At 36.4% G+C, this 21,442-nt stretch overlaps 1 protein-coding gene across 4 annotated transcripts in view; it reads right to left on the bottom strand.

The window, feature by feature from the left end:
* Nucleotides 1-21,442, bottom strand: part of HDAC9 (histone deacetylase 9) — a 1,023,935-nt gene that overhangs the window by 920,049 nt on the left and 82,444 nt on the right. For all 4 annotated transcript variants that reach the window (XM_056118063.1, XM_056118067.1, XM_056118065.1 and 1 more), the window contains exon 2: nt 15,248-15,363. In XM_056118063.1, the coding sequence (XP_055974038.1) occupies nt 15,248-15,272 (25 nt within the window). In that variant the 5' untranslated portion in view covers nt 15,273-15,363. The remainder of the gene's footprint in view (nt 1-15,247; nt 15,364-21,442) is intronic.

Below are 21,442 nucleotides of genomic sequence, written 5' to 3'. Positions count from 1 at the left end.
ACACTTAATGGGATGTATGGCATTCTGTCTTGCATTTTAATCAGAATCTATATATATATTTATTTTACGAGTAATGTCACTTGACATTAAGAGAATGTAAGAACCTCCTGGTTATCTTTATTGAAGAAAAAAATACCTCTAGGTGCTACCCAGGTTCAAGCCCAATGTGGGCAGGCAAGCTAGCATGGATATATTTAAAGATTAGCAGATGATAAGAATTATATATTAGGACTGGAAGATAGTGCAGGGTGAAGGCACTTGCCTTGCATGCAGTTAATGCTAGTTTGTCCTAACACCCATATGTGCCCTAAACATTGCCAGGGGTCACTCCTGAGTTCAAGAATACACCCTGAGCACTGCTGGGCATAGCCAAACTCCTGTCTCCACTAAAAACAGTAGTACATTATAATCTCCTAGGGGATCTAAGGACCAGATTTATGCTTCCTTCTGTCTCAGCCAATTCTTTTGAATTAAATAAAAGGTTCTTAGATCTGCCTTCCTGCAACACGCTTTCTGATCACATAGGATGCATATACCTATAGTTACTGACATGCATGAACACCAGTGTATATGCTCTAGAATTACGCAAATGCAGATATACAAAAAAATCAATTGATCTAAAATTATCTAAAATTATCCTCTTTACCTTTATGTCTGCATTTATTCCACAGAAAAATTCTATCATGAACATAAAAAAACTTAAGGATCACCAAGCATGCCGTTCCTAAAATCTAACAGAATCTGACCTAAAATGTGTGTGGCATAGTTTTATTAACGACTTGGTAAGTAAACAAACAACAGTGTTGATAGAAGTTTCAAGCTGGTTTACAAGCATTATATGGCATGTTGAGTAGGCTAGATAAGAGCCCCCTCCCAATACATTCACATTCTTGGTCATGGTACCAGTGAATATTACTTAACAAAGGAAAGATGAACTTTAGGAATGTAAAGTGTAAAGCACTTGAGATAGACAGATTATTCTGGATCAGCTAGGCAATTCAAAGTACCTTTTAAAAGGGAGGAAAAGGGAAATTTGACAGACACAGGAGAAAGCAATGTGACCACTAAGGCATAGATTTGAATGATGTGACTAAAAACTACAAAAAAATGCTAGTAGTGGAGGGCCCTGGGCATGGCTTGGTGGCATAAAAAATCACCTGCCTTGCAAGTGAGGTGACAGGTTTGGTCCCTGGCACACTGACATGCACAGAGCATGGGCCGCCAAGAGAATTTGCTGGTTGGGTCTCTGGACTCAAAACATAGTGTTGGATGTCTGAAGCACAGAGATAGGGTTTTGGGAGCATCAATCGTCAGAAAGCATTACAACCAAACTCTACACAAGCACCACAGCTAAATGAGCACAATATCCAAGGAGTGTGTGTGCAAAAACTGGAATATATGTGACTTCCCTTGGTGCCCAGTGAGCCAGGCACTGTCACCCTGTGTACAAGCAATATAAACAGACAGGTGACCCCCATCAAGCCTGTGTGTGGCTCTGGTCATAGCAGCACAAACATCAGCAGGGGAGGGGGAAAGGAAAGAACAAAAACAACCGGAAAATGACAGTAGTCATGGGAAACTAGAAGAGACAAAGAGCAAATTCCCTCCCAGAGCCTCTGTGGAGAGCACAGCCCTGCTGACACCTTGATTTCTGCCCAGGAAAGCTGATTTTGGACTTCTGGCTTTCAGAACTGAGAGAATAAATTTGTTACTTTAAGTCATCAAGTTTGTGGTAATTTGTTACAGCAGCCAGAGGAAATTAATACAAGATGAAAAACTGGTATCCAGAGAGGTAGAATAACTAATTCCAAATTTCAAAGTTGGTAAGTGCAGAATTGACTTTCTAACAGAGATTTCCTGACTCCTGACTCTTACTGTTTCCATTTTACTATGCTGGCAAATGCATAATTACAGAGTCCACGGAGTTCAATAATTGTTTTATTTAAATCTGGGTCCAAATGCAACCTCTTCAATTGGGACAGAAACTATTAAAAAATCAAACCCCCAAATCCCTCATATGTATCAATTTTGTCAGTGACATGACATGGCAAATATTTTCTTGGTGCCAAAAAAATTTTGACAAAAATGACAGCATTATTAATATAAGGTATACAGTGATACTCAATGCAAGAATTTTATTACAGCTAGTAAATGTCCACACAGCAACAGGGGAGGGGTAGGGCCACTCATCAGAAAGGTTGGCATAACAAACAGTATAGAAGCAAATCAAAAAAAGATAAAAGACAACACAGTTATTTGTTATCAGGGATGGGGAAAAGTACATTGCCGACATAGCATAAGAGAGAGATAGCGTAGTAATTCCATTTGTTCAAAAGTAAGCAAACTTGATACAGACAAAAGTGAAAAAATTGTGACAGCACTTAAAAATGATCTTCTTGTAAATGTAGAAGGACCTACTTATATCCGAGTTTACACTAAGATTCATAAAAAGGTAATTATAGGTTGCAGTTGAGAATAATGCACAAAAGCACCAGCAACAATTATAAATGAACACTTGATATTTTACTGTCTTTTAAAAACAATTATATCTTTTATGCACTTATATAATAAATTCATGATTTTTTCAAATAAGGAAATGGGGACACAGGGAAGTGTAGTGCATAAAAGACAGGGAACAGAGAAGACATGTCCAGAGTTTGTATTTATTTCCTTGCACTTTTACCAAGAGCTTCAAATATGCATTTGCTGGTTTCTCACCAATTGATGGGTAAAGTGACCAAAGTTTCATAGCAAGAGACAGGGGTCAATTTAGGCCTGATGAGTGTTTACATTTTCCATGTGTGGTGTCATAAAGAATAAGAGGGAACTAAAAGCAAAAGAAGATATTAACCTCCTCACCTCACATACAGCCTAAGAACCTATGACCATAACAGGATGTAAACATTTCCTTAATGATCCTACAGTTATAACAAGTAAAATAAACAAATCAACCTTAACATGTCCCTACTCCCTAAAGACATCAGGTTTACCTTGCAGTTTAAGAATTAGTCACTCATTTAGATTGGAGCAAATCCCCATGGGCTGAGGAGTTTGTGATCAACTAATGGGTTCTGGTTTTATTGTCAGTGGATATTACCCCACAGGAGGTCGGGCCATTGCATCATACAGGGTAAAGGCATAGTTGTTATGCATGTGACAAACAAAAGCCTACCTAAAGAGATTTCCCCAGAGAGCTCTGTGAAAGACAAGCAGGGCTTGTCTGTTTCCCATCTGTTTAGTCTGTGCTGTTTAGAAAAATGAAGTTCCCAGGTAGATATATATGAAGTGAACTGCACTTAACAAGACACATTTCAAAGGGAGAGGTTCTTTTATCATCAAATATCAAGCACCAGTACCATCAAATGACAAAGCAAAAAAAATTTAATAGAGACATACCAAAAGTTTAAGATCCTAATTGAATCCTTAAGAAGACTTCTATTTGTCATATTAAAAGTCACAATAATTCTAAGTCTGTCATTTCAAGGAAGAGGAACTGAAAGAACACAGAAGTTGAAAAGTCCTGAATTTTAAACCTGCTGATATTTTACTAAAAGTTCTCAGAAACTGAGCATATTATAGGAATAGGCAAAAAGAATTACACTGATTTTTTTAAACATCTTTAAGGATAGTAAAACTATGAATTTTAAACTAACATAATTTCCTGGGGAGAAAGGTAGTTCATAAGTAATGAAACAGGGAGAGTACACATTTCTAAAAGGGAAAAGAGAGGTGAGTTGCTTCTCTCACTGTGATAACTAATTTGGTTCCTGATAGAGCAAAATTCTCCATATTTATGGCATTTCATATTTGGCCACAATTCTTGCAAACAATAACTCTCTTGCAATGTTTATCAAGAAATGGACAAGCTCTCCTGCAAGAGGAAAAAAAAACATATGAATAGGAAATAGAAGCAAAGAACATTCCCAAATTGGCATTCAGAAGAAATATTTAAAAATTAAAAGTCAAAATTAATAAATACAAGGAAACCATGAGAACATATTTTACGACAAAAATCAGAAAGCTTAGTTGGGGATTTTATTTGTTATGTTGTGTTTCATTGCTATTGGAAAGATTAGTTCTCATATCTGACTCCTGCTTCTCCGGTCACTCTTTGCAGTGTTCAGGGGAGCATCAGTGGTGCCAGTGATCTAGTCATGGTCCACGCCAGCAAGGCAAGCACCTTACCCCTTTACTCTCTCTCTCTGATCCCAAGCAGTTGGCTTTTATTTGTCTGCTCTTTTGTTTGCTTTGTTTTTTCCATACCTGGTGATACACAGGCCTTATTCCTGGTCCTGTGCTCAGAGAGCACTCTCAGTGGGCTCGGGGGACTATGTGGAATGTCAGGAATTGAACCTGGGTTGGCCGCAGGCAAGGTAAATACCCTCCCCATTGTACTATGTCTCCAGTTCTATTTGGATATGTTTACAGGGAGTGAACACCAGCGTGTCGGTGGGAATTGAGAACCAGTCCTGACAATTCTCAGCACTGATACAGACCTGAGAGTTCAGTGACTGGATCTAAAGTTACTTGGGGACCATGTGGTACTGGGGAAGGAGTTCATGTTTGGCAAGTGCACTACTGCATAAGCTACCTCATTAGCCCTGGTCAAGTACTATCCACGGTCTCCCCTGCTTCCAGTGAACAAGCCACTAAGATTAACTTCATCACAGTATCCTTCAACTATTTTGTTACTTCTATGCGAGGGAAATACTTAACTAAGTACATTATTTTTCTTCATATGGGATGCTGGGAATCGAACCCAGATTGGCTGCATGCAAGGCAAATGCTCTACCCACTGTGCTATTGCTCCAGCCCCAACTAAGTACATTATTTAACAAAGCAAACAACCATGAGAAAAATAGCTAATTGTTTTATTTTATACGAAAATGAATCCTTCCATGATGCTGTGGGTCAGACTAAAAAGCTTAGTCAGTTACTGAGTTACCAGGAAACAACTCCCAATACCAGGAGCCAGGGTACATAATCAACAGAGGTAAAGTATAAGAAGACAGAATCACACAGTAAAACATCACACAGAAAATGAGATGGGTGTCGTGCGTGGACTATTAAGTAACTCAAGAATGGGGTGGGAATGGAGGAAAAATGAGGAAGAGGATGGCCATCATTTGTGGAGTCAGCAGAGGTAGAATGTGGGCAGAGATTCCGTGCACTGAGAAAGTGCATTCAATGGCCTCCAGGCAGGAAATCAAGACTGGAAAAGCCACACAGTTCCTCAGGGTGACTAGTTCATTGTAGAGAAAAACCATGCAAACCAGAAAAAGGTATAGGGCCCACAGACAGATACATCAGGTAGAGATGATAGATGGCAACAATCGTTCTTAACAGGGCAAGGCATCAGTCTGATTAAGGCTGAAGGAAGATTACTGGCATAGTAGAAACAGAAGCCAGAACCAAATGCACAGCTCTTTGCTGATGTACATAAATATATTGAGGATATTTACTCTATTCAACTTTCCTTCATCTGTTTTCTTTCTAATCATGGACTTTTTAAATTTAGCATATTAATACGGAATTACTTTTTTGTCACTAAGAGTCAACCTAGAAGATGTCACTATCTTATTAAACATGCTTTCATTCCCAGAAAGTATAAGCACTGTAGCACTGTCCTCCCGTTGTTCATCGATTTACTCAAGCGGGCCCAGTAACTTCTCCATTGTAAGACTTACTGTTTCTGTGTTTGGCATATCGAATACATCACGGGTAGCTTGCCAGGTTTTGCCTGCAGGCGAGATATTCTGTATAAACCTCATAATTAGTTTTACTTATTAATGATTTGTTCATGTGTGATCTCAGCATTTCTTTCTGAAGAACAATTTCCTCTGAGAATGAAAGATAAAAGATGAGTGCCTACATGTGTGCTGCTATGATTACCCACCTTCTCTCAGGACTTACAGAATTCCAAAGAGGATAAAATTATTAGCACAAATTCTGACTCTAAAAAAACTCCCAGCTCAGCATTGCAAATGGAGCTGTTATACTGATATGAAAGTCTTGTAAGTTCAGGGTCTAGGAGCAAAGGTTAATTATGGAGCGCTATCTAAGAGGCATCCACTCCTCAGAGGAGGAAAGAGCCATGTAAAGGCCAGCAAGTTAACATAAAAATGGACTTAAAACAATTTCACAGACTAGAGGTTTTTTCATTTTCTTTAAATGATCATAAAGTTAGAGAGATTAAGGGGTGAGGGTTTTGGGGCCACACCCAGTAGTGGTCAGGGGTTAGCCCTAGCTCTGTATTCAGGAAGTGCTTAGGGGCCATATGTGGTGCCAAGGATGGAACCAGAGTCGGCCATGCACAAGGCAAGAACTTTAATTCCTGCATTATATCTTATATTGCCAGCCCTAACATAAAATTTTATTTTGTTTATATATTTTTTATTGAATCACCGTGAGATATCGAGTTACAAAGCTGATCATGGTTGGCTTCAGTAGTGTTCCAATAACCATCACTCCTCCAGTGTACATTTCCCACCACCGATGAACCTAGTTTCCCTAGTGCCACGCCCCCCCCCCAGCCTGTCTCTATGGCAGGCACATTCCTTGTCTCTCTGTCTCTGTCTGTCTCTCTGTCTCTGTCTCTGTCTATCTCGATCTTTCTGTCTCTCTGTCTCTCTGTCTGTCTCTCTGTCTCTGTCTGTCTGTCTGTCTCTCTCCCCTCCCCTTGTGGCATTATAGTTTGCAATACAGGTACTGAGAGGTTAATAGGCAACATAAAATTTTAAAGAAAAAAATTACCAGTAACTTAGTTATGAATCCCATTTTAGATATTAAAGTAACTCCAACACAATATAAATCAACACTTTACTGAAACTTACTGATGAGATTTAATGACCACAATTTGCAAAGGTTAGCAAAGCAAATTAAAAAATAGTTCTGCAACCAACTGGAAAAAAAAATTAACTTGCCAAAATATATTTACAATATGTAAGAAAAAAACATATCTATTTTGTTTTTTTTCCCAATTTTTTTGGTTTATTTATTTATTTTTATTTATTTTTTTATTAGTGAAACACCATGAGGTACAGGTATAGACTTACAAATTTTTGTGCTTGGGTTTCAGTGATACAATGATCAAATATCCATCCCTCCACCATTGCCCATCCTCCACCACCACGGATCCCAGCATTCTTCCCGCCCCTGTCCCCTCATCCCACCCTGCCTCTGTGGCAGGGCATTCCCTTTTGTTCTCTCTCTCTCCTTTTGGGTCCTGTGGTTTGCAAGAGAGGCATTGAGTGGCAATCATGTTTGGTCTATAGTCTGCTTTCAGCATGCTTCTCCCATCCTGGGAGGATCCTCCCAACACCCTTTATTTGATGCTCCCTTCTCTATCTGAGCTTCCTTTTCCCCTAGCATATGTGGCTGGCCTCCAAGTCATGGAGCAAAATTCCTGGTACTAATCTCGGCCACTCCTGGGTGTTAGTCTCCGATTTTGTTACTTTATGTTTCCCAGATGAATGCAATCTTTCTGTGTCTATCCCTCTCTTTCTGACTCATTTTGCTTAACATGATACTTTCCATGTAGTACCACTTGTATATAAGTTTCAAGACTTCATCTTTTCTAACAGCTACATAGTACTTCATAAAGCATATCTATTTTGCTTAAAAACAGAATTTTATACATTTCCCTCAAGTTACAGAATTTAAGAATTTTAATTAACATAGTTCTCTGTTTTCTAACCCAACAAGTTAAAAGCAATAAATTATAGAGAAGACTATTGATATTCTCAAAAAATGACATAAAGTAATATATAAAAAATAGAAAAAGGCATTTAAGTATTGCACTGTAAAAAAAAAATTTAAAAAAAAATAAAGTATGGCACTGTAACACTGTCCTCCCGTTGTTCATTGATTTGCTCAAGCGGGCACCAGTAACGTCTCCATTGTGAGACTTGTTGTTACTATCTTTGGCATATCGAATATGTCACAGGGAGCTTTCCAGACTCTGCCATGTGGGCAGAATACTCTTGATAGCTTGCTGGGCTCTCTGAGAGGGACAGAGAAATCGAACCTGGGTCTGCCGCATGCAAAGCAAATACCCTACCCGCTGTGCTATCGCTCTGAGACATTTAAGTATTACATAAAGAAACTTTTCTTACACTACATTCCTCTGTATTCCTGGAAAGTTGTTACAGTATTCAACACACACACACACACACACACACACACACACACACACACACACACACGTTTTTGTATTTTAAGCACAAATCCTAGATTATCCTGAAAAAAAAAATTTTTCTATAGTGGTCCCATATAATGCTATAAACAAAAAGATACTCATTGATGATTTTCAAGAGTACCAGAATTTTGCTCACTGATCTTCAATGAAAACGGTGTAACAGTGTGGAACTATGTTGTAATTGCAGAGCCAGCAATAGTCTCTAAGCACTGCTGAGTAAAGCCCCAGTCCATGTAAACAGCAGTAACCAATTACCTTATATCTGGCTTAGATTTTCATCATAATTTTACATACAAAAGCATTAAAAATGTGATGCAATATGCAAAAAGAAGTAAATATAAGAACTGATAACATTAAATAGTATAGTGGGTCTGGCACTTGCCTTGTGTGCAGCAGACCCAAATTCAATCCTAGCACCCCATCTGGTCCCCCTGAGCCAGCCTGGAGACATCCCTGAGTGCAGAGCCAGGAGTAAGCCCAAACAGAACACCACTAGATGTAGCCCCAAAATAAACAAAAGCAAAAATAATCTCTTTTTCAGTGTCTACATACCTATATCAGAAAAACTAACCTTACTTTGACACCCTAGTTGGAGGTTTACAAAATATAATATACTGTATTCCCATTTTCTGAAGAGTTCCTACTAATAATACAAACTTAAATTTTCTAACATCTATACTGTTTCACCATTTAGCATAATCATAAAGAAAGGTCTACTGGACAAAATTACTCTTATAAAATATAGTAAGTTCATTTGCCCTGATTTTAATGAATTTCTATCTCTTTAAATCAATCTTAACTATTTATTAATTTCTAATTGGGATTACATCATGAAGTGCTTACCCCTTGTAACCAATACCACCAGTGAAATGTTCACAACAAATGTGACAGAAACTGGTCAGCTAAACACCAACCAAATCTGTTCCCTCCTCTTCCAGAACAATTGCTATAACACATTTCCCAGCTTTCTTTTGTAGTGTAACAAGGTTATGTGAGTAAATTCTACCCAATGAAATGTGAACAGAAGTAATGAACTTCTGTAAACTTCCCTACATAATTCATGCTCCCTATTTTCTTTCTGTATCCTATGTATCTTGATACTTAATATGTTACATTGAGGTTAGACTCCCTGAACTGAAGATAAGGATCCAGAAGTTAGAAACTAGCAGGAACAGGGAGATGGCCCAGGCCATAGAGCACATTCCTTGCATGCACAAGCCCTGAGTTTGATCCCTAGAATCACATGATTTCCCCAAACCACAAAAGATACAGCCCTGGGCCTGCTGAGCACATTTTAGGAGGGGGTCAAAACATAAAAATAAACTATTTTGTGCTTTGAGAAGCTTTTTCTAGCAGCTCTTCAACAAGCTGCTAGGAAAAGAACAACTCACCATAAAAAAATAAACCTTTTTCGTTTTTGTGTGTGATAATCTTATTTTCTGTTTGAACTAAATTATGTATTTTGATTAGTAAAGTTATAACAATACAATATGAAACATGTAAACTGAATTACCCACCAAAATTAATTGTAAAATAGCAAAGCTCCAACAAATTAGTGTTAAAAATAAATTTAAAGTAAGCATTTTGATTAACTTAAAGCACTATTCCTAAAGAATTGGAGATTTAAAAAAATCTCTATTTTTATGTTCAAACTTGATTAATAGACTAAGCAATAGCAATGAATAAATCACTTAATGGTGAAGTTAGCGCGACTAAAAAAATTACCCTTAATAATGTCTTAATAATATTTTATAAATTTAATATTACATGTTTCCTAAAATATTGTATTCTGAGATAAAATTCTGCTCAAATAACCCATTTTTAAGAGACCAGTATATTTTTAATGTCTTAGAATATTTTTCATGAATACTTCCTGAGATAAATACTTAGCCAGAAGTCAAAAATATTTTAGTTATGTGTAATTTACCATAATGAGATATGGCAAGTATTTCACTGAAGAAGCAGCTCATCAGCTTGTTCTGGACAAGTCAGTACCTACTGGATTTGCCCTATGACTCTATCCTATTTGCCATCCATTTTTTATGGTAACACAATTGTGAATTAGCTGGAAAAAAATGACCTACTTGGACATTATGATATTTGTTTGCAGCCTTGTCCTGGTTTTAGTTTCCTACCTAATGACTAAATGGCACCATAGTGGGTAATGCACTGGAGTGAAAGTGGTGAATCATTAAAGAGTTTGTAAATTTTAAAAACAGGGGCAGGTCTTCTGGGCCTCATATGCATCTAGAAAACCCAATGTTGTGCTGTATTAATTGAACTGTGAAGCTTTTATTAGTCCTCTTTAAAAATGCTTGCAGTGAAGTTTTTATTAATGCTTGCCCTCAAATTGTTTATACTACTTAGCATTTCCATAACAATTTATATTTCAAAGAACTTTGTGATCACTAGTTAAATCTGTTCTACAATTTTACAAGAGAATTTAACTGTTTACCAAAACAGAGGTAAGAAAGGGAAAACAACTGTTTTGTGCATCATATTTGCCTGAAAAATATAAATAAAAGGGAAGATAATAAGGTTTAGCCACAATTTTTTGTCTATTAAAAGTAGGCCCTTTCAAACAATACAGAGTGGTTGTTCTAAGTATCACACGATGGTGAAAAAGAAATTAGTTCGCTTCATGCAAGAGTCCAAATTTAAACATCATACAGCATGTTTGACACAGGGTTAATACAGATTAATTCATTTACTTTAAAAAATATCCAGGCTCAGAGCCAGAGCGATAGCATAGCGGGTAGGGCGTTTGTCTTGCACACCGCCGACCTGGGTTCGATCCCCAGCATCCCATATGGTTCCCCAAGCACCGCCAGGAGTAATTCCTAAGTGCAGAGCCAGGAATAACCCCTGAGCACCGCTAGGTGTGACCCAAAAAAGCAAAAAATAAAAAAATAAAAATATCCAGGCTCAAACCAAATATTCTTTTTAGTGTGATATCAATACTGCAAATCTAATCTGGGTTAGATTCAAATAGGTTCCATATATATGAATATTGATACATATATGTACATATATATGGTCATAGTTCATATCTACATAAAAATGAGACAGACTCCAAGGCAGAGAATACAAAGACATCATAATTTTTTCCACAAATTACTGTTTCTTCTCATTTTTTACAGTATTAAGATTTTATCAGCAAAAAAAAACAGCATTATTTCAACTCACAGAAAAAAGTCATACTAAATTAAAATTTAGTAATGCATTTGTTTTTATAGTCTCGAAATGAGAGATACTAATCTTGTTGTAATAAGAGCATAGCTTATTAAGAGCCCAGTTATATTAAGAGCACTAGTCAATGTTCTTTAGTACTGTCCTACAGGTCTATATGTAAAATTCTTTAGGGAAAAACTCTGAGGACCTGTTCTAAAAAAAAATCAGGTAATATTTATCATTTGACATGCCTCTGAACTTTAGATTAAATAAACCCTACAGTTTTTCCGAAGTTTGGCAATCATGATAAAATTTAAATTATTAGAAATGACATCCCAACTTCTATACAAAAGAACTATTTGCTTTTATATTTACTAAAATACTTAACTTACAAACCCAAATTGTTTATACTCTGTCTTTCCCATGAAAGAGTGCTACCCATATGTACGGAATCCATGCCATAGTGCTTGTTGTGCCACAACTAAATATAACACAGCCTGGTATAAACAGACAATTAATAAGTTTGGGATGAGTTATTATCCCACGTGTGGCAGTTAACTGTCAATCTTGTCCAGATAGTCTCCTCTCCACTCTGACTCCTGTATCCAAAAGCAACACCCAGTGCATCAATTTAGAACAGTACTGAAGCAGCAAAATTAAAACCCAGTAGATTCTCTGTTAAAAAAATAGTACTTATTGCTCAAATGAATTCATGTTTAATATGTAATATTTAGTACCTAATATTCACTGTATATCAATAAGGAGGAAACAATTCTGAAAGCAGTTATCAATGGGGAAACTAAGAATTCTCAATATTCTAGATCAATTTTCAAGATAAACATAAACACTAAATTTCAAACATGTTTAAAGAATCTCTGGAATAACTGGCTGAGTATAATTTCTCTCTGGTGCACAATAACTTCTCAGAGCACCTAACCAGACAAAAGCAAAGTAAATGAATGGTGACTGCATAAGAGCAATTTAGTTTTCTTTTGAAATTTAAAAAAAAAGGAGATAAAAGCAAAACACCTTTTGTAATCAAACAATTACATTACTTTCACTAGTAGAACATGCCTGGTACCTTAATATAAGGTCTAAATAGCTAATAGCTAAATATAATAGCTAAAAAATGTTTTTCACGTTTGTGGCCAAAGTTTTCTCTTTTCCATATACAGGGTGTGTTTCAGGTTTCCCTGATTATCGTCTGTACTTGCAATAAATGTTAAGTTAACTCCCAACAGCCTGACCTAACGCTATGATTTTCCTCAGTTCAGGTTCATTTATAAAACAATCCAAATAGAACTAAGACCTATGTGAACTGCTATTTTCAGTGGAGCAGAATTATTTAGTACAGCAGGAAATTTCAGTGAATCTAAAGTCAAGCAAGTTTCACTATGTGGCTATCTTGTCTTTCACTTTGTTCTTTGCTCCTAAGTAAACAATTATTGTGGCTAGCAAGAACTTATACTCATTGAAATAGCAGATTCCAAGGATTTCTTCATAGTATTAAAAAAAATACAGATATCAGAAGAGGAAGAGAAGAACATGTTCACTTCAGTTGTCAGATACTATCAGCTATGAAACAGCCTAAGTTGTGTGTGTAGAATCAATAAAAGTGTTTCATAGGGTTTAATTCATCTTTTTTGTAAATTTCTTACCTACTGTATCTGAAAATCTTGTGTATTATAATGCATTTTCACACAGTAACTTCTTTAAAATTTATTTTGCTGTTTTCCTAAAAATAAGGAGTATACATATATATATAAAACCTTTTCTTCACATGCACCTCAAAACATGTACTCATATCCACTTTCTGTTCTTTCTTTATGAAGAAGACAAAAAGGCCCTCATTTACCTTTACATCTCCTTTAATCATCTCTGTATCTTCTCCTTCTCCTAGAGTGAAGTGGAGGCACTTTTGTGTTTTTCAATTTTCTTTACTGAATCTTGAAATTCAGTAAATGTTACTTTTGACCATCTGTTCCTTACAAATACGCCCGTTCTATAGACATTTTTTAATAACCTATATACTTTACCTTCTAAGCAGTTACATTAACAACAAAACTATTACCTCCACCCTCCCTCTGCTCCACACATCATATGAGAAAACTTGCACTGATGTCACCCTCCCCACAACACTTTTGGAATGAAAATAGATATAATCCAGACATATGTGAGAATTTCTCTAAGATGTCCATAGCTCACTTTAAGACGCACCATTAAATGTCTCAACTAATCAGCTTCCTGCTACTTGTCTACTTTTTCTTAACCATTAGATTTTAGGAATAATTCTTATTACGCTATATTGATTATCTTTTTCAATAATAGCTGTGGAAATATTTCTGTGCTCATTCACTGCAAGTTAGCTGCTGTTGCAAGTTAGAAATCTGTCTAAAATGTGTTGGCATTTTGGGTTTCTTTTTTTAAGGAGGCTGGTTTGACTCATACCCGGCAGTACTTAGGGGTTGCTACCAGCTCTCAGGGATCACACGTGGAAGTGCTAGGGGATCATCATATCAAGTGCAAGAGATTGAACCAGATTTGTTAACACGCAAGGCAAGTGCCTTAAACTCAAAACTCAGGCCCTACAATCTGTTCTAATGAGAGTATATGTTTCTCATTCAAAACAAATGGGTGTACGTCGGTATGTGTTAAGAGATGCTATATAAAGACAACAAAGAGAATAGTAATACCACACTATTTAGATATATAAGCAAAATTTAATTATAATTTGTATTTAAATTTTTCCTCTATAGCTTCATTCTTCATTCCTTGATCATATCTATATTTTCTGCCCCTATCCTATCAAGATTACGTATCAGGGAGAAACATTATTCAAATATTTACTTCATTTCAATATAGTTGCCACTGCCATATGTTCATATATTCCGTATCTCAATCAATCTGTACTATGACTGTCCTATGAACTTAGGATGGAAGTTAACAAAAGCCACTAAGAAATAACACCAGGAGGTGTGTAGGGAAAAATAGGACAAGAACAAATTTTTAAGTATGCAAGAATGCCAGTTTTTCACTGAGATTGAAAGATATACCCCTATACAAATTCTAGACAATAATTCCAGAGCAGCCAGTCAGATGGGATACTCTACAGAGTGAGACAATTTCCTTTCTAAGTCCTAATATTTATCACATTAGCTTCCATCAGAGATGCTTGATAAACACTAATATCACTATGCTGAAAGAGATGTTTCAAGGAATACATACACATAAATTCCTTGAAAATGTGTTTATGATTCTCATGTGGTATCTTACCCTACTTCATCACTGTCAAGACTTGGACAGTGTTTGTGCCAAAAGTGACGCCCTGTTCCTGGAAGAATGGGTGTTGGCTGAGCTGAACTACAACACTGCACTAACCACATATTACACTGGACTTAGAGGAAGCAAATGCCGAGATTAAAATTAAATATGTATATAGGAAACGGAGTGGCAGCAAAGAAGGGCGGGGAGGAAAAATATCCTTCCTGTGTGTCAAAAAGATCGGTAAAAGTGAATCTACAAGCGAATTTCCAAAGTCCCCCAGATCTAACAAAAGCAGAAAGACATGTATTAGGTCAGAAATACTGTGGTGTTAATTCTCTGCCTAATTCTCGTTAATATATATTTTGTGTCTTTATAGAATTCACTTCAGATATTATATTAAAAGCAGAAAAATTAAGTCTGTACTCGGGTCACAATGCAAGCAAAGAAAAGATGCTCAAAGCGCAAATGGAGTAACATAAGAGAATTAGCTACAGAATATGAAATTCATTATTACACTAAGTCTTTTCATGACTTAAATTATTCATTTGTCTTAAAGCAACACAAAGCAACAATTTACAAAAGTCTGCCAATGATTTAAAAAGCAGTCAGACTGACCAGGCTGTACAGGTGAGCTCATCATGGGAATCAGAAGGATTGCTGGGTTGGACGTGGATTCACAGACTTCCTGAAGCTTGCAATGCTGGATCACCACAGTTTGGTGAAAGAGAAATCTAGAATGTTTAAAAAAAATGTGTATTATATACATTGTCTTATGTCACCCAGGAGAATAAACAGAAAACAAGTATGAATGAATTTTGAGGTAATTTTATTATCCCCCCCAGGTGTTTTAATAAGCAAATTTAGTGATCTTGATAAGAGCACAGGAATAGATTGAACATACACACACACTAGAAGAAATCTATGAGCAGGGAGTAGACTCCACAGGATTAGAGCTAGTTTCCTATTTAATATAAGCTATAATTTGCTTGCTGTTAAAATTATTATACAGTTAAAACATTTTTCAATTACAGATATGAATATTGCATTACTATTTTTAATAATCGCTGTCAAAGATTTCCTACCAGAGAGCAACAGGACTACTTGACAAACTCTTAATCCACGGAAAAAGTGGAACAAATAACTCGTAAGTTATAAGGGTGGCAAAAACAACAACAAACCAGACTCCCATTACAATTCCCATTTCTTCTTTAAATCTTTTGCAATTTCATTCCAGCTAAAAGCAATTACAGCTATGTTCTTTCTAGGAGTGGCATAACAGGATGAACTGCTTGAGAGGAATTTAAGGGACTTTCTGCTTTATATTTGAATGCATTCTCACTTCTAGATAATTCAGTTAAGGAAATGCAATTGGAAGGATATTTTTCTACAGTTTACTGGAATGTTGAAGTTTGGTTTTTTTAAGGGCAGAAGTTTTCAAAGTTGCACTTAATGAGTTTTTTACTAAAATAGTATATCCCAATGGTTCTATTTTTACAGACAGAATGCTGTAACTCTGAGAAGTATACGTCACTTTATCTTGAGAATTTAACATATTTATTGGTACAGTTTTCTCAACAGTATTTTAAGAGTGTTATTACTATTTCGGTGCAAATGTATAAAGCAGGATATAAATATATATTTCCTTTTAAGAACTATGTAACATAACCAAGAATACCTATCATGCTTCAACTAATCTCTAAACAGAAATATGCTAGTTATTAAAACTGTTAAGTGGAGTCATCAGTTTTAGCAAACGAGATTTTATCACATATTTTGTGATAAATATATATTAAGATTTAGCAACAATGAAAGCACACTTCTATAAATATACCATTAAAATTATACCGAGTGCTTATTTTATCAAAATTTAAAGAATCGTATGAGAAAGCAATGATTTCTGTAGGACAAAATGATGAGAACAGAAAACTTTTAGCAGCACTGTGAGCCAGAAGTACATACCTGCCACTGTTTGGGTCGCTGAGCATTGTCAGGGATGTAACTCAGGACCTCTATTACTTGGGGTATCTGCCATTCAAACTCTCTCCCTCCTATCCTTCCTTTCTTCCTGTTTGGGGGTTACATCCAGTGGAATTCAGGACTTACTCCTGTGCTCAGGGATCACTCCCAGGAGTGTCTGAGGATCACATATGGTAGCTGGGGTCAAACCTAGCTTGCTGCATGCAAGACAACTGCCCTGCCCAGTGTACCAGACTCCCATTACAATTCCCATTTCTTCTTTAAGTTTTTTTCTATCTTGTTCTAGCCCCTAACTTTGAGTTTCTAAATCAGAAAAAAATTTCACACTAGATTAAAAAAAAAAAACATTGCTGTATTTTTAACTAGCAATAGTATTTGTTTAGTTCTTCATAAAGTGACTTTAGAAATATCACCATTTTGGTAAGTTTTTTTACTTGATAGTTATAATTTTATGCCCCATTTATAGGTGAGAAAATTGAAGCATTTGCAAGGAAAAGGTAGTAAAAGCAAAATCAAAATGAACTAAGATATGAACTTAGACTTAATGTGTGAACTTAGATTTGGGGACTTTCATGTTTTACATTATAGTCATAAAGATTTCAAAAATTTTCTTTATACACTTTGGATTCTCAAAAATAGTTTGATTTTAAATTTAAATGACAAAATTTTTCACAAACAGAAGCATTAAGAGAATTTAAGTGAATCAATGCTAAAATGAACTCCTCATGAGAAGTAAACTTATTATTCTGACTTTTTTTTGGGGGGGGGGTCACACCCAGCGATGCTCAGGGGTTACTCCTGGCTCTGCACTCAGAAATTACTCCTGGCAGTGCTTGGGGGACCATATGGGATGCGGGGGATCGAACTCAGGTCAGCCCCATGCAAGGCAAAGGCCCTACCGCTATACTTTCGCTTAGGCTCCAACATTATTCTGAATTTAAATGGTGGTGGAGGAGGATTGCTGGAGAGACAGTACAGGAAATAAGACCATCACCTTGCATTCTCAACCTGAGTTCAGGCTCCAGCACTGCAAATGTTCCCCTGAGCACAGAGTCAGGAGCGAGCCATAAACACAACTGGTTGAGATCTAAAATCCAAAAAATAATTTTTGATCTATAATGATACTTGGATACTTAATATTCAACTCATTTTAAGTAATAATTTCCAACAATTTAACTGAGGTAAAACTAAAAATCAAAGTTTTGATACTTGTACAAAAAATATTGAAATTAAAAAGATTTTTCTAGTTTTATGTACTTTGCCCTTTATTTCCACAAACAGCACACATAATGACAGTCCAGGACATGCAGATTCATGACTTGCACATAACCATTGTCCTTTGCCTTCAAAGCTCTACACTGGAGTTGAAAAGTGAATCTCAAATGCAAATAAGAATTTGGTTTCCAAAATAGCATCATTATATACCTTTTAAAAAATTTCAAACTGCTATCATTGCCATTCAACCATTTTACTAACTACCTAATCATGCGATATTCTTCTAACATTATGGCAGCCTTGTTATCTGCACAGTTATAAAGAAATTTTACTATTCATTTCTATGTTGATATGCACTAGTTTCCCTTTATTGCATCTCCATTTTCAGTGAGCCACACCAAACCCAAGTTATCACAGCAACTACAGCTGCATAATTAAAATATGATCATTTAACAAGCTCGACCAAAATGTTCCAAAATGCGCACGCGCACACATACACACACACAAACACACACATACTCCATAGGTTACATCATCTCCCATTTCTCAGAGTCAACAAAATTAACTGATTACCAGTGAGAGGACCTCTGGTGATAATGGATAATCAATTTTTAATCTTATCACACTCCTTTATTCAAACAGACAAAAAGACTATGTTAGAATAGGGAAGTTTTCCCAGAATATAATAACCATTCGTATGGCTATTAGACATAATATGAAACATACCTTCAAATAAACAACTAAATTTTAAAAAGAAGAGAGGGGGTAATAGGTTGTTTTGAGTACATAGTATCGAAAAATAATAAATATATGCTTCCAACTAATAGGTCCTATTAAGTTGTGCAATATCGTATCAATGCATATATATTTGGATATATATACATATGAATATATATATACACACACAGACAAATTTAAGGAGATAAATACATGCTAGAGTAAGAGAGCAAAGCTGCTGCTCTGAATTTCTTACCTATTGAGATCTAAGAATCATTATTTTGGATGTGAACTATGTTCTTTGAGCTACCTAGATCCACAATAAAGAAAAAGGGTTTTACTTCATAAGAGTTATCTCAGACTATACGTTGTCATCTACCTGCAAATAAGTTACCGCTAAAATATCCTGTGAACTTGGCCATAAAATAGATAAAATCAGATAAAATCATGCAATTTGCTGCTATGTGGATGGATCTGGAGAGTATCATGCTAAATGAAGGTAGTCAGAAGGAGATACATACAGATCTCCCTCAAATCTCGGAAATAAAGAAATATAGGAGGGGGACAACTGGCCAAAAGGAAAAAGAAACAAAAAACATGAGAACTGGGCTTTAATAGGAAGTGAGGTGAAAGGTTGAAAAGTGTTATACATAAAACCCTAACATAACAATACTGTGAACCACAGTGCAATTTTTTCAAATGCCTCTCCAAGAGGTAGGCTGGTGAGTGGAAGGGACTTTGTTAAAGGGGACCGGACACTGGTCACGGGATTGGCACTGAAACATTGTATGCCTGAAACTCAACCATGAATAATTTTGTAACCCATAATGACTAAATAAAATTTCTACAGCACAGACAACCACCCAAGGGACTGATATTCGCAAGGAGGTAGAGAGAGGGAACCAAGGCACTGCAGATTGTCTTCTGACTCTAAACCCAGCGCTGCTCTTGCTGAACCATAAATGTGGCTCTTGCTGTGAGCTATTCTAATATAAAGACAATTTATATCAGGGACACTACTATGACTTTGGATAGTGCACCACTAAGAAAACTTTGTTGCTTTATATAGCAAACAAAAACCTTTGTTTCTCATACATCTATCCCTAACTTAGCAAGTTCAGTCTACAACACCATTACTACTCATCTGCAGATCTCTCTCTTTCTATATGCAGTCACTAGCTCCAATTCCTATATAGTCTTGCTTCTTAAACTGTGGGCTGCAAAGCTTGTAATTAAAATCATTCATTCATAACAGAATTGTGAAGGTTGCAAAATATCTTTAGAATTTGTTATAAACACATTTCTTTATGATTTATTCGCAGTAACACTTTACATACCCATTCATATATACCTACGTAAAATAGGTTGTATAAAAATTGGGGGGGGGGTTAAACGAGGTGAATGACAAAAGTTTAAGAGGCCCTCGTTTGCAGCAAATGATTTATGAACTGACTCATTTCCTGATCCCACCTGAACAAGAAGTTTATTGGTGAATAAACTTACTGAGTATTGATCAACAAGGGATTTATCACACCACAGTATCTCTTGAGACCTAACTCTGCAATTCTGCCATGACTTCACCTTTAGAGGAACCACTAGAAAATTCCTCTTATATTCTATTCAACTAAGTGGTATTAAGTAGGTGCAAAACACTGTACCCATTATAGAAAATGCGAATTCTATTCCATTTCTCTGCTTCTTGTATTTCTTACAGTCACCAAAACCAGGAAACTGTCTTCTTAAAAATCTTGTAGATCTGGGCCATCCTTTCTATTTCAATTAATCCTGCCTTGGCTTAAGCAGTTATCTGTTCTTGACTAGATTTATCTTTATCTAGCCATATAGTCCTGACTCCAGAGAAAGTCTAAATAATGATGAACAAATAAAATTTCGTGACCTGTAAACTCCTTATTTGTCATTAAAGTTTCTTCAGAATTTGATTCCTCCTATTCCACCTTTTTCTTCTTGTTTCTTTTCCTCACGAGTAATTTCTAGGGTTCTAGGCAATCTATTATTATTATTTCTGGAGTGAAATTCAACAACATTAACAGGTGCAGAAGCAACAAGCACTGACTAACCCAATAAACACCTGTGCTAACTGTCTTAATATGCTTTAGTACGCTTATCTGCATACCTGCCTTAGTATGCTTTACTAAGTAAAGTATGCTTTAGCACTTAGTAAGCTTTACGAAAGCTTCTTTTGGGGTCTGGACCGATAGCACAGCGGGTAGGGCATTTGCCTTGCACATGCCCAACCCAGGTCCAATTCCTCCATCCCTCTCGGAGAGCCCTGCAAGCTACTGAGAGTATCCCGCCTGCACAGCAGAGCCTGGCAAGGTCCCCACGGCATATTCGATATGCCAAAAACAGTAACAACGAGTTTCACAATGTAGATGTTAATGGTGCCTGCTCGAGCAAGTCGATGAACAACAGAAGGACAGTGCTACAGTGGACAGTGCATACCTGCCAAGTTCTGACTAACCCTGCATCATACCTTTCACATTTCCATTTCCGTATTCCTGAGTTTTCTTGCACAGATGTTGCTGTCTTCTCTTCTCTGACAGTTCAAACTCTTTAAGGGCATGTTCAACGAACATTCGTAAGCATTTCAAGTAACAGTTCCGTTTTCTTACCTATTTCCATTTTGTCTTGCACCTTACCTATTATAATACCCCTTATGTTAGACAACAATAATATCTCTAATATTAACAAAGTACTTGCAACTACCATAAAATTATTCCTCCGGGTGTAAATGACTCAAAGGGCTGGAATGCATTCTTTGCACATGGAACCCTGGGTCCAATCCTTAGAACCAAAATGTCCCCTGAGCAACATGGAAGCAATCCATGAGCATCAAGTCAGAAATAATCCTACAGCACTACCAGGAGTGAAACAAAAACT

The sequence above is a fragment of the Sorex fumeus genome, unplaced genomic scaffold, assembly GCF_029834395.1.
Source record: "Sorex fumeus unplaced genomic scaffold, SorFum_2.1 ptg000037l, whole genome shotgun sequence".
NCBI lineage: Eukaryota > Metazoa > Chordata > Mammalia > Eulipotyphla > Soricidae > Sorex > Sorex fumeus.
The sequence above is the reverse complement of the archived record's forward strand: the minus strand, read 5'-3'. Positions and strand labels throughout refer to the sequence as shown.